Source organism: Mauremys mutica, chromosome 2 (assembly GCF_020497125.1).
Source record: "Mauremys mutica isolate MM-2020 ecotype Southern chromosome 2, ASM2049712v1, whole genome shotgun sequence".
In the NCBI taxonomy this organism is placed as follows: Eukaryota; Metazoa; Chordata; order Testudines; family Geoemydidae; genus Mauremys; species Mauremys mutica.
The window spans coordinates 142962669-142976701 of record NC_059073.1 but is presented as its reverse complement, the minus strand read 5'-3'; the positions used below and the strand labels follow the sequence as shown (position 1 = coordinate 142976701).

At 46.2% G+C, this 14033-nt stretch overlaps 1 protein-coding gene across 1 annotated transcript in view; it reads right to left on the bottom strand.

Annotated features, from left to right (window-relative positions):
- TGFA (transforming growth factor alpha) overlaps positions 1–13000 on the bottom strand; it is a 42074-nt gene extending 29074 nt beyond the window's left edge. The window contains exons 1-2 of the mRNA XM_045006842.1: positions 12704–13000; positions 307–360 (exon numbers count right to left, since the gene is read on the bottom strand). Of these exons, the coding sequence (XP_044862777.1) occupies positions 307–360; positions 12704–12743 (94 nt within the window). The 5' untranslated portion in view covers positions 12744–13000. The remainder of the gene's footprint in view (positions 1–306; positions 361–12703) is intronic.
- Positions 13001–14033: the final 1033 nt, after the last annotated feature.

Genomic DNA, 14033 nt, shown 5'->3' with positions numbered 1-14033 from the left:
TTCTGGGATTGTTTTTTTTTTTGTTTTTGTTTTTTTTTGCACTTTCAAGCACAGATCTCAACCCCATGGCTGATGCATTTTCCAAACGTCTGAGCTGGGGAAGGTGCCATCTGAGCTGGAGGACTACTGGAGAGGACCAGGAAACAGAGTACAGACATGATGCAAACATCTGTGGGGACCACTGGGTATGATTAGAAAAGCCAGAAGGGGTGGCTGATAGAGGTAATTCAGAGCTCTGGCTGCAGAAGATATGGTTGAAATTACTATGCAAGGTCTAAGGTTAATATATTAGATCAGTGAACTTACCACTCAAGGCAGATGTTGTGTTCTCCAAGGCATGGCACACAGCTAGTAAAATACCTAGGGAAAATTTTCAAAATACAGGTCACAAACAATACAACAAGCAAAACATTGATTTAAACAGTCAAAAGAGACACACACAGAAGATCTTGTTTCTAGCTGCAGGGGCAGAGTCAAAGATGCAAGAGACCTATAGGTTTCAAAAGGAGTCAACAGTTTTGGGACATATCCATATATTTTAAGGCCACAAAGGATCATCTTTAACTATACACAAACTTGGATATCTTGGGTGTATGTATATGTCCTTAGACATAGAATGCAATATATACACACACACCTGATCTATACATGTATTGGTGGATGGAAGTATTTTCCCCAACAAATCATACAGTAGTAGGAGCAGCAATAATACTTTGAACATCCATGGAAACTTTCATCCTAGGATCCCAAATCATATTTAAATCTTAAATCTCAGTACCCCTGCATGGTATTGTTATACCCAGGTAGAGATTAGGAAGATGACACACAGAGGTTAAATAACTTGCCTAAGGTCTCACACAGCTAGGGTTTGATCCAGTGCCCACTGTGGTCAATTGACAACTCAGTTGCAGAACTGGGAAAAGGACCCATGAGTCCTGACTCCCTGCTCCAACCAGCAGCTCAAATCTATCCAGGCACAAAGAAGTGTGTGTAGCATAAGCTCTCTCATCCAAAGATTCCCCATCTAAATTAAATAGCCCTTTATTTGAAATCTGGTTTATCGCATAAATTCCACACTCCCCAATTCTGTTGAGATAAGTAGGAGTTCCAGCTCTTATGTTACCAGTTGTAAACAACTGTTCATAAAAATGAATAAAACATACACCAGAAAAGCAAAGTGGTGGCAACAATGTAAGCACGAGCCGAACAAGAAGCCTATAGAGCCACATGGGTCTGAATGTGAAGGAAGGATTCTAAACGATCCTTGTTTTAAGAGGATTTAAGGTGGGGGGGGGGAGCTAAACACACTAGATATTTCTGAAGGTCATTCTTTTTCCATGCTGAGAGTTAGGAGGAGGAAAGTGACCACCAGAAGCAGAACCAATAGCAAATCCAGAAAACAATTAAGATTAATTTAGATTCAACTTTCTGGAACTGCAGGCACAGTGGAAATGCAAAGCCAGGTTTCATTGCTCTGGTAAGATGGGTCATTGAGCTGGGGAAAAACAAAAGGTTGTAGCCAGGTTTTGTTCAGGCTGAAGTGCTGGTTAGACCCATCAAGTTTAAAGCCAGAACAGACCACCAGATCATCGAGTCTGACTTCCTGTATGTCGCAGGCCAGAGGATAAGAGGGGTACGGTTTGGATGGCTTACATGATTTTGGAGCTTTTGCTGTGAGACTTCAGTCTGAAATGGTGGCTATTTCACCAGATCAGCTTATCTGGCAGAAGATTAAATAGTGAATCTCACATGATCAGGAGATGGTTCTCCTTGCAAGAGCAACCCACCCTGGGAGATTTGTGTTTAATTAATTAACAAAAAAAGCATTGGAAGTGACTTCTAATCTTTCTTGGAAATAAGGCCATGACAGCAAACTGGGATCCAGATATCTGTATGCAAATACTCCTTCCTGAAATTTGGAGGAGTTCAGATTGGACATCCTCGTTTGGGCCCTAATTACGCAGAGCCATGTGAAACTCAACCGTTTCCAGTCTGCAGGATTCTCTAACCTTTTCTTGGTTTCGGTTCATGCAGCATTTAACACACCCCCCCCCCTCCTGAATCTTGGGTCAAAACAAACCCCAAATATAAACCAACACTCCGCTGAAGCCAGCTAGTTCTGCTGGCTTGGGATCAAACCCACCAAGACTCTCACCAGAAACCATTCAAAGGGCTCATAACCCCTAGTGAGATTGGTCTGAGAACTAGATCTGCAATGAAAAAACACAAGTCAGATAAGCTGGGAACGTTGCAAACAGGTGCCCGGTTATGAACATTCGGCTGCCGAGTTGAGATTGGAGCTACGTTGCATCCACAAAAACAGAAGCAGAGACTCAAAGAACAGTTGTATGATAAGGACAACTCACTCCGCCACCTAGATGTTACACAGGTTTGTTTAAAGATATGGCCCTTGGAACGCTGGCACTTCCCCAAAACTCAGCTAGATGGAGCACCCAGCTGGACTTCTTGGTGACAGCACACAGAGTGTTAACAACAAGCATAACCAAACTCAGCTGGGAACCTTTCCAGCCCCACCTTTGCATGATTTGCTTCCTAACAGGTTCTGCTTTTAGTCTTGGGGAAGTGCCTATGTTTTGATGTACTGGGCCAAATTCACCCCGGCGCAGCTTTAATGGAGTTGCGCAAGAGAGAACACTAGCTCATAGACCAACACCTCCACAAGTCACCCTCCGGCTAAGCCAAACTGTGATCGATAGATATGCCACCAGCAGGTGCACACTTAAGAGCAGAACATTTTATACGTCCTTCAGCTTCAAGCTGGCATACAGACAGGAGCTCCGAGAGAGAGAGAGGTTCTCTCAGCTGGGCTTTAACTCCCATTAAATATAAACAGGCAAAAATTATTAGCTATATCATGTGTTAGATCCTGTTAAAAATTGATCATCCCACCTAGTTCAAACAGATGCTTCTCTCTGTGGAGTTCTGTAAGGCAGATGAACACACACACACACTTTGATATTAGACAGCCAACGATCTCTTGAAACACTGTGCTGCTGACCACTCTTTAATTACAGTTTGCAGCATTGTATGTATCTGCATGTTGGTCCCAGGATATTAGAGACCAGATGGGAGAGGGAGAGGGAATCTCTCATTGGTCCACCTTCTGTTGGAGAAAGAGAGAAGCTCTCCCGCTATGTAGAGCTGGTAACTGAAGAGCAGCTCCGAGTTGCTGGAAAGCTTGTCTCTTTCACCAGCAGATGATGATCCAATAAAATATTACCTCACCCACTTTCTCTCTCCAGCTCTTTAATTAGGTGGGGTTGTAGCCCCCTTTGATTGTAGGAACATGGGGATTGCTAAATCAGATTGGGCTCATAATCCATCCAGACCAATATCCCATTTCTGAGAGTGGCCAGCACACTTGCTGCAGAGGAAAGTGCTAGAAATTCCACAGCAGGAAGATGTGCTCTCATCCTAATAACTAGGAGTAAAAGATTAGTTTCAATCCCAAAGCATGAAGTTTCACATCGCTTCCAAAACTCTTCATTTAGCACTATTCTAATTCTTGACATTCTTGTTATCCATATTATTGCCCAGTCCCTCTTCAGCAAGATTCACGGTCTTGCCCTCCACAACATCCTGTGGCAATGAGTTCCAGTCTACCCCATTCAGAAAAAATGGATTTCCTTTTACCAGCTTTGACTTTCCTCGTCTCTTGATTCCACTCAATGTCAAGAGGGGGCTACTGGAGGGAGATTCTCTGTGGCTTTGGAGTTCTATACCCCTCTTTGCCTGAAACAGCCCCAACAGGATTACTTTTGAGGCATGTCACAAGGCACATCTTTTCCCACAGCTGCTGGAAAACTGAGCAGGTTTGGAAAAGTGGGGAATTGTTAGAGAGGGAAATTTGAGCTTTTAACTTGTCTGGCTTAATGGTGGCAGGTTCTACCAAATCGCATTGTACTGCATTATTTGTGATGTACTTTCAAGTTACATTAAGGACACAGAGTTTATGTATGGACGCTCCTCATACAAACACTGAAAATAATTCCCCAAAGCCAAAGAAATAAATTAAGCCACAATTGAAAAAGTTATCCCAATCCAGGACAGCACTTAAGCATAGAATCAGGGAAATGTAGGGCTAGAAGAGTCCTCAAGAGATGAATTAGTTCAACCTCCTGCACTGAGGTAGGACCAACTATACCCAGGCCATCCCTGACAGGCATTTGTCTAACCTGTTCTTAACAGCCTCTGATGATGGGAATTCTACAACTTCCCTAAGTAACTGATTCCAGTGCTTATCTATCCTTATAGGTAGAACACTTCTCCTAATGTCCAATCTACATCTCTCTTGCTGCAAATTAAGACAATTATTTCTTGCCCTACCCCCAGTGGACATGGAGAACAGTTGACCACAGTCCTCTTTATAAGACTTATCACCTCTCCCCAGCCCCAGTCTTCTTTTCCAGACTAAACCGGCTAATTTTCAGCTTTTCCTCATAGGTCATGTTTTCTAAACCTCTTATTTTTGTTGCACATGCCCAAGTCGCACTGAAGTCAATGAGTGCTTAAAGTTAAGCGTGTGCTTCACTGGATCAGCCCCTAACACACTGCTTTAGAGCAACACCTTGCTAAAAATATACCCAGGCAGACAGCCCAAGCTTAGCACTATTCTAATTCTTGACATTCTTGTTCTCCATATTGACACCAAATCCCTCTTGGTAACCAGAGATGTAAATACACCTCATCCAGGATTTCAAACAACAGACCTGCCAGGGACTCCATTACCTTGGGCCACAGGTTCCTGTTTCTCATTAAAGGATGGACTTTTCCACTTCCTCCCACAAGTTAGGTTTTTATCCTCTCAGTATCCGAAAGCTTACATTCACTAACCACAGACTGCCGAGGTTCAGTCACCCTGTGATTGCTTGAGGTCAGTGATTCACACTAGCGAGGCCTGACAGCTGAGTAAATATGGTTTTAGGTTACCTAGAGCACACTATGGCTAACATACCCAACAACACAGCAGCTAAGGTGGTGAATTTAGGTGCATGCACTGTGGTAGCTGTAATGCAGTCTACTGTGGCATCATCACGCTTTCACATGCAGAGTCACCTAGATAGGACATCAGCATTAGATAGAAAGTTGAAAGTACCAAGACCGGGCTTTTCAAAGTAGCCTAATGAGATATTCAGTTCAAATGGGATCTTGTTACCTAACACGCTTAATGTCCTTGGAAAATCTGCAGCTTTCCCTAGACAAAGACTGCGTTTTACAACACAAAACCCTCACCACTGGTTGCTAGCGGGGATCGAACCCAAGAGCTACACCTTCAAAGTTACATGTCTCTGCAACTTGAGCCAAAGGAATAACTTCACCTGTGTTGCTGGTCCTGAAGGGATAGAACCTCACTGATGACCTGCAATAAGTAGATGCCACAGATACGTGGCCATTTGGGATATACGGAGACCATCGCCCATGTGGTGAGGCCCTCAGAACATATGTCCTAAGCGAGATGTGCACTAGGGTAGGCCACCTTCCCCAAAACTCACTATTTGAGGGGTCTAGGAGGAACCCCATGTTAAGATTTAGCTGTCATTGGCTGCGCAAAGGAGGTTCCCTATTTGCATCCACTTATCACTTTTCCATTAAGTGACTGCAAATGAATAGCCCAACCTATCATTTACTGAATGATTTACAGGGATCCCTGCACACCCAAACTAAGCTTGAGGCCCAAAGAAGTTCCTCAGGGCTGCCCTTCACTAGAAAGTTAGGTCAACCTAGCTACACTGCACACAGGGGTGCAAAAAAATGCACCCCGAGAGACATAGTTAAGCTGACTTAAGCCCCAGTGTAGATAGCGCTGTTGATGGAAGAATTATTCTGTTGACCTAGCTACCGCCTCCTGGAGAGGTGGATTACCTAAAGCAATGGGAAAACCCCTTCTGCAGCTGCAGCAGGAAGGGTCTGTAATACAGCAGGGAAGTGGCAGCACTGCCGCTGTAGTGTTTCATAGAATATCAGGGCTGGAAGGGACCTCAGGAGGTCATCTAGTCCAACACCCGTACATTAGAGTACATTTCTTATGTAGATGTACGTACTCTCAGAGGCCTAGCTCATTAGAAAGGGTCTTGCCTCCAGAGCAGAGCTCAGCTCCCTCGTGGGCAATGATTATTAAAACAGCAATGCTCACTTGAAAGTACCACCAGGAATTAAATACAACCACCACTCGGAAATCAGGCACTTCCCTCCCTTCAGCATAAAGGGCAGAGAGCCACTTGCTTGCCTGAGCTACCTTCCCTGTCACAAGGGAGAGCAATCAGCTAAGATTTTCCAAAGAAAACAAGTGGCTTAGAAGTCTACGTCCCATTGACTTTTAATGGGGCTTGCGTGGTTTTGAAAATTGGGCCCCATCATTTAAGACAAGCGTGTTGCCTCTTTGGGAAGAAGGGATGAGAGGATAGAGGAGAGGACCAGGGCTGGGGGAAAAGTGGTCCCGGCAGGAAAGAGGTGGTGGTTGCTAAGAGAGGAAGGGAAAGGAGGGGGACTGGGGTTGTGAGAAGAAGTTGAGCAGCAGAGGGGAGGAGGAGAACAGGAAGAAACATGGTGCGAGCAGAGCAGGGATGGGAACAGTTATTTTCTTAGCACAGGTGCAGGAAAGGGCATCACCTTCGTAATCTATTGGTCAGTGCATTATATGTCCCCTTCAGTGCCTGATCCATGGCGGATATGAGGCGGTTACAGCTGCCAGCAGCAGAACCAGCTGAGAACTGTAACAGACCCATCTCCTCTGTGGATCAAGCACAGACGGGGGGTGCGTAACATGGTGAACAGTGGATTATTCCTGCACTGGTGGTTGGTTCCCTTCAGGTCAGCCCACTCACAGCCTTAGCATTACCAAGCACAGGTCCAATCTAGCCAACCTTCTGCCGAGCCAAGCCGGAGGCACTGCTGAGCAACCACGGACAGGACCTTTTGCACCTGGCTTAGTGAGCCGGCTTCCTGGAGTCAGGGCTCCCTTCAGTAGCTTGTGGTTTGCAGAGCTGCTGAATCCCAAGCAGGCTCTGCCATCACTGAGCTGCACACAGGTTCTGCGCCAGCAAACCTATTTCAGGAACCACCACAGCATGTGGGAATTGATCTTAGCGTAACAGTTTGGAGAGAAGATTCACACGTTTGTTATGTGGCGGCCCAGAGGGAGACTCCTATGACTCCAAACCCTTTTATTTATTAAGAAAGGGAAAAGCCATAAGAGAGACCAGGAAATATTAGCCTTTGAACAACCCTATATAAAATTAAGAACAGTGATGCAGTCCACATTAGAACAGTCGCAGGGAAATCATCTTGCAAGCAGTGACTGGCTTGGAAATAGCTCCTCAATGCAGTCTTCCCTATGGAACCCCCAATTCCTAGAACAAACCTGAGATCACACCTTTTTGAAAGTTGTCTTGATACATTGTATTCCCTCCGCTCCAGTTCTGCTCTGAATTTGCTAGCAAAGCTCTCTGGGAAACTGGCTATTAACCCTGGTGCAGCATGAAGGATTTCTTAAGGACCCTTTGCATTCTTTTCAAGACCGCACAACATTGCCAGACAGTTGCGGCACTCCACCGCAGAGGTGGCTGCATTTCAATGTTGCTGTGTGTGAGGAGTTTGTAAAGGGCTTTAGGACTGTTTGGAGCAAAGGGTGCTCTAAAAGTATACCAGATTAGTAATAAATCTATGTATCCAGGCAGCTCAAGTAACGGGACCAAAAAGAGAGAGATCTTTCTCCAATTCTTACTTCATATTTCACTGACTCTTGTTAGGGGTCAGTTATTAAAACATTAGCCCATCTCTATGAACTTTAGTGGGACATGGGGTGAAATCCACTCTTGAGCAGAACATCAGCACAAAGCCCTAAGAGTCCAGTCTAAATCCCACTGAAATCAGCAGGGCCCAGACACTCAAAAGGTATTTGGGCTCCTAACTTCCATACATTTCAATGGGAGTTAGGAGCCAAAATACCTCTGGGGACTCCAGGCCCAAGAGTATTTCAACTGACTTCAATGGAAATTGGACCAGACCTTGTGTCTCCAGTTCAAGATGAAGATGCAGATACAGTCTAGAAACAGTGTCATTCCAACATGTTTACTGTTCCCATGTAAAGGAACATGATATTAACATCCTATCCTTTTAATTATAAGCAGACAACAACCCCTCATTAAATTAAATCTGCCCTGCAATGAATTAAGAGTCTGAGTGGCAGTTCTACTTAGCAATCCATCATCAAAGACCATCCCTGCAAGCAAGGAGTGGCTGAGCAAATAACCCAGAAAGGGACGGAAGCCAAGGGTCTGTTGGGTCTTAAATCTAAGGAACTAGAGATTACTTATTTAAAAGTGCATTGTTCAGTTATTAGTATACACCACAGTAAAAGAAACCAGTTACAGGCATTTGTACAGTGGTGTGTTGGTGCCATAATTTTAGTTACCAAGTTTCATTAAATAGCAATATTGGTGACAGTACAATATGATAAATATGAAATGATGGGGTCTAAATTAGCTGTTACCACTCAAGAAAGATTTCTCTCACGCTGCAATGGCTACATGACATGTACATCAATAAAGAGGTGGACAATAAAATATATTAATACTTTGTATAGTGCCTTAGAATACTACAACTTGTTTATTTGAACAGGAACATGTTTTTTGGTAGCGCTACAAGAATATAGCAGACTACCATTTTGGAGATTGCTTAGCTTATAGAATTTGGACAAGAATGAATTCTACGAATCAGTCTACAATTCTACTTGTAGCACCCAAGATCTATTCCGCACACAAAGATGTTTCTCGGTCTCTCTCTCAGAGGCACATAAACTTGCATTACAAGGCTCTCTTTTGGTGTCCAAAGGAACCAGCAGCACTTTTCACAAGAGCAGGCGTGCAGAAGCCTCTATCATAGCCAGACTGTAATGTGAAGAATTACATTCCGCCTGCCTGAAGTTCCCCAGAGAACTCAAATACTTTGCATATAATACCCTGGTAAACAAACAGTTCAAGTTCCCATTGAAACAGTCCATCTTCCCACAGCTTAGCCAGGGCTCCCTCATGCAAGATGCTGAATACCCTGCATTTCCTATTTCAATCACAGGAAGCTGAGCAGGACCTCACAAGACAGCTCCAATTGAGCTCAGGCAGAGGATGGAATGTTGTTTTGCAATTAGGACTTTAGGTAAAATATTAACCCTCCAATTGCTCCTTGGCTGTGGCTGCTGGGATAGTCAGTTAATTGCCAGCACCTCTCTGAAGTTCCATTGTTCTGGGTGGTCTCTAGACCCATTGCTCTGTCAGGTCTGTAAGGGCAGTTCTGCTAATCATGCATTGGGATGCAGGTAAACTTACTTAACTTTGATTTTCTTTTTAATTTCTGTTCTATTTTGACTTTTAAGCTCCAGAGAATGCAGCCCCATTTGCAGCAGCTGTAATTATGAATGGTAAATGACTGCTAACACATTTAGGGAGACACCAGCTTTTCAGAGCAGGTGCAGATAAAATTCCTGGCCACCACAAGCAGAGACAATCCATGAGAGCGAGCTGTGGACTGAAGCACCACACACGGCATGTTCGACAGACAATGATTATGGGGTGTGTTTTACAGTCTCATTGGGCTGAATCAAGCTCTTCTATTTGAGCCAGAAGAGGTCACGGTCCCTTTTAACAGTAACAATCGAGTTACTCTGGCTAGGAAATTCAGACTAATCAGATTTTCATTGCTAACAGAGTTCAAAGACCACCATCCTCTTTCCTCCTCTTCCACTTTTAAAGGAAGTTATTCATTAGATGGCTTCCCTCGCTACAAGGCTAGCGCGACCTATCAATTGCACAGATGCCTGGTCTGAACTTCCATCCTTACACAATGTACCTTATAGAAACAAGCAAAGCCCAGAGAACCGGCCTTAGAGAGGTGGACTGCTACACAGGGATGGGTTTTCAGAAGGGCTGAGCACCTGCAGCTCCTACTGATGCTAACAGGAGCTGCCAGTGATCAACACCTCTGAATAACTAGTCCCGACCTACACATCATTTGGCAGCCTGGATCAAACTGCTGACCCATCAAGGCAATACTTGATTTGTAAGAAGAATCAAATCGCCTCATCGTGCACCCAGTTTTAACTCAGCTCAGTTTAAGAACTAGAATTCAGGCTCAAAAGAGCAGTCTTAATTCTTCTCTCTCAACCCTGTATAAGTCAGGAGTAACTCCATTACCGCTGACCTACAACAGCTCAAGAGAGAGGAAAATCAGGGCCCACTTTCAACACTTGGCTAATTTTTTTTTTTAAATCACCAAAGCAAAAGGCACATTCTGTGCAGATGCAGCTCTCCCCAGAGCTACACTCAGGGCTTGTATGCCCTGGTGAAGATTCCCAGCATACACTCAGTGCACTGATGTGGTTTCAACCGCAAAGATTTTGCATAGATACAACTACCCTGGTACAACCCACCCCCCAATAGACAAAGCCTCAGTTACACAGAATAAAACCAAAAGGGGCTGGAATGATTCCAGATTTACACCACTGTAAAAAGCAATATCAAAATCTGACAGTGTCCATAGAGGCTTCTGATCCAGATTTTCCTCACTAACCTCAATTGAGTTATTCACAATTTACACTGGTGTAAGGAAGAGGATGTAAAAACCCAACACAGCTAAGGAAACTGAGGCAATGTTTGTACCTCACCTAGCATAGCAGAGTTCCTGGTTCATGACTAGGGCTCTGAAGTGCTAGGGTAATACAAATAATAATTAATGCCCTTCTCCTTGGCAGAGCAAGAAAGTTATTTGAACTCCTGACAAGCACAGTTTTTCTAAAAAAGAATGAAGTAAACTGCAGCAACTCATTGAAAAATTCTTCTCAGTGTGAAATCTGCAATTTCCATGACAATACCTTCCCTGCAGCAGCCAGGGAGTCACAGAGCTTACAGCCCACTCAGGGGAGAATTAGGCGGATGCTCTCAGCCCACAGCTTGGTTTCCAGACTTTTGGAATTCCTAGGCATGTATTCTACCCCCAGCCTTCAAAGACCTGCAGCAGAGGAGGGCAGGTGCAAGGCTGTGAAGACATTTGAGGCACCCACTCTGCTCAGGAGGCAGTTGCTGCTAAGGAGACACACCCACTTGATAAGCTTTACCTTGCAATGTTTTTGAGCCATAGGGACCAACCTGCCAGTGCATTTCATCAGTGTTTCACCTTCCGTACACAAACCACTGTGGACACTCACCCTCAGTAAGACTGGCCCCAGCCAAAGAACAGATCTAGCTATTAAAATCTGACCCCTTTCCCCCTTTAAGAGTATAATGTTGAAACCACCCATGCACAGAGCTCCCACTGACATCGGTTGGGGTCAATTCTGTTCAGAGTTTTTATATCAGTGTAACACCACTGATTTAAACAGAGTTAATCCAAATTCACGCTAGTTAAACAAAGAGCAGGATCAGGCTTTGGTGACTTCTAGGCACTCCTTGTGCAGTGTAAACGCTCATGGGGTTAACCCTTTACAGGACTGGGACCTTAATATTACACTTTTCACAGGGGCTCTATTTCAGCGACAAGGGAAATAAACATACATGTTTTCAGTGCAATAGGGGAAACATGCTTCAGTTCACAGAATCTTAGGGCTGGAAGAGATTTCAAGAGGTCATCTAGTCCAATCTCCTGCTCAAAGCATGACCAACACCAATTATGTTTAATATGTAACAAACTCTCCTCTTGTGGCTGGCTGACACATACATACACACACACACAACTTTGTGCCATGGTCTTGCTTTAAGTTGCCCAGCACTTGTTACAACCTAGTTTAAATTTCAAACTAACATTGCTAATCATCTAGTGCCAACCAGAACCACTGGGGAGCAAACATGCCAGGGGCAAGCCACACAGGAAATAAATAGGCAAGCAAAAGATACCTAAAGGTATTTGCCTTGTTAAATTCTCAGCCAACTGCTTGTTGACAAGCACAAACTCTGGGGGGGAAGAATCACAAGGGCTCTCACACACACTGGACCGACATTCCAGCCGCCTTATTCAGCCTTATCAGAAAACAATTGGGAGAAGACCCTCTTAAAAGTCATCAAGGAGAGGGACACATTGCAAACTGGACATAAAGGTTTGGGGCACTGAATGGGCACAGGGCAGGGGTAAGGAAATTGTAGCGGGTTGAGAAAAAGTTAGATCCTCTAGATGAGTGATTAGCAAGCACCATATTCCATCTCTCAGCAATTCCAGGGTTTGGAGGGGGAGACCCTCTCCCCCACAAATGAGAACACACCAAAAGCTTGGGGTCTCTCCCCGCTCCCCCCCAGCAAGGGTTTAATTTTGTTCTCCTGCTTATATAATTAACCCCCAAGTCCCCTTGATTCATTTAATCCCCCCGCCACCCCCACCCCTTCAAGGAGCAGCAGTTGAATAGGCTGGGATCAGAGTTCTCTTTCCATGGGAACCAGAGAAAGAAGCCAAAGTACGCGTGTGTGTTTATGGCTTTACGCAGGAGCGAAGGCATGGACCGGAGCACGCCACCTGAGAAAGGGAGTTTGGAAAGAAGCGAGCGAACGGGGGTGGGGGAAAGGAGCAGAGGGGAAGGGAAGGAGCGAGGCAAAGAGGCGAGGGAAAGCGGGAGATAAAGTGTCCGAGAGAGAAGGGGAAGGCACGAAAGAGGGGGAAAGTGAGAGAAGAAAGCCAGGCAGAGGCGCCCAGCGGCTCGACCTACCCAGCGCGACCACTGCAATCTCCCCGGCGGAGCTGACCATTTTGCAGGCGTCCCCCAGCCCTGCTGCGCCCGGAGTGGCGGTGCGCCGGTTCCCTCTGCTCCCTGCGGTGGGCAGGGCTCCGTCGCCGGGCGGAAATGGAGGCGGATTCACCTTTCAACCACTTGGACCTGAGCGGAGCCGACCATCACTCTCCTGCCCCCTCCGAGAGGGGCGCGGGGGGCGCCCGGGGCCCGCGGCTACTGGAGACGCTCCGTGGGGTCCCGGGAAGAGGCAGGCGCCGGGTGGAGAGGAGGAGAAGTGGGTGGGTGGGTGGGTGCGGGGAGAGATTAAATGCCGAGGCGTGGGGCGCAGGGAGATGCCCTAGCTAGGGAAGGGAGATCGGCCCCACATCGCGAGCAGCTGGAGAAGCGGGAGGGAGCAGCGCGCACAGGGGCTTCGTGCGCCTCCGCCTTGGGGAGCCCCAGGGGCGCAGCGCGCTAGGGCGCACGCCGGCTCCCTGCCGGGATAATAGCGAGTGGGGCTCCCTCGCCAACCCACGAGCCCTAAAGTTCAGCAACTCCGGGGCCGGCAGCTGTGCGGGCGCAGCACATGGAGATTTTTATTGGGCAGCCGTGATCGGCTTCCCAGTGGCTGCCCCTCCTGCCACCCACGGCCCCTCTGGCCATTACACCATAGATAAGACCAGCTGGGAGCTGCCTCCCACGGCCCCTGTGGGTAGCTGGGATTGGGCCTTCAAGACTGTGGTTTGATCAGCCCGAGAGCTCTCTCTCTCTGTCTGTCTCTGAAGCCTGCCGTGAACTCTAGGCGGCAGGAGAGGGTCAGAAATGTTCTGCCTCCTCTCATCGGCTCCCTCTCCTGACAGCCGGACCTATCTAGACTGGATAAGGCACTTATCACCTGGCTCTCCAAGGGCTTGGCTACACTTCAGATTGATTGATGGTCAGCCTGAGAGGTTTGGCGTTAAAGTGTCTGGCCTCCGCCAACAAAATGTTGTGTTGCCACCCCTCTGGCCCTGGCACATGGACCATTCACCTTCCTTTGGAGGAGGGTTTCAGGGTTTCACCCGCAGCCAGGCAGGTGTGGATATCTCCTAAGGTTTGAGAATTAGAAGCGTTGGCGAACTGCAGGTCCTAAGGCGGCTTCCAAACCGTCTGATCTTTTCCCATGTGTACAAATAAAATAGGTGGTGTAGCAATTATTTTAAATTGATTTTTACCATTAACATATAAATAGAGACCTAAGCCAAGAGTCAGGGGATCAATGCATCCTCCCTGAAACATCCTTCAAAGAACATAACATCAAGCTTTATATCCCTCTATTAGCAAACTC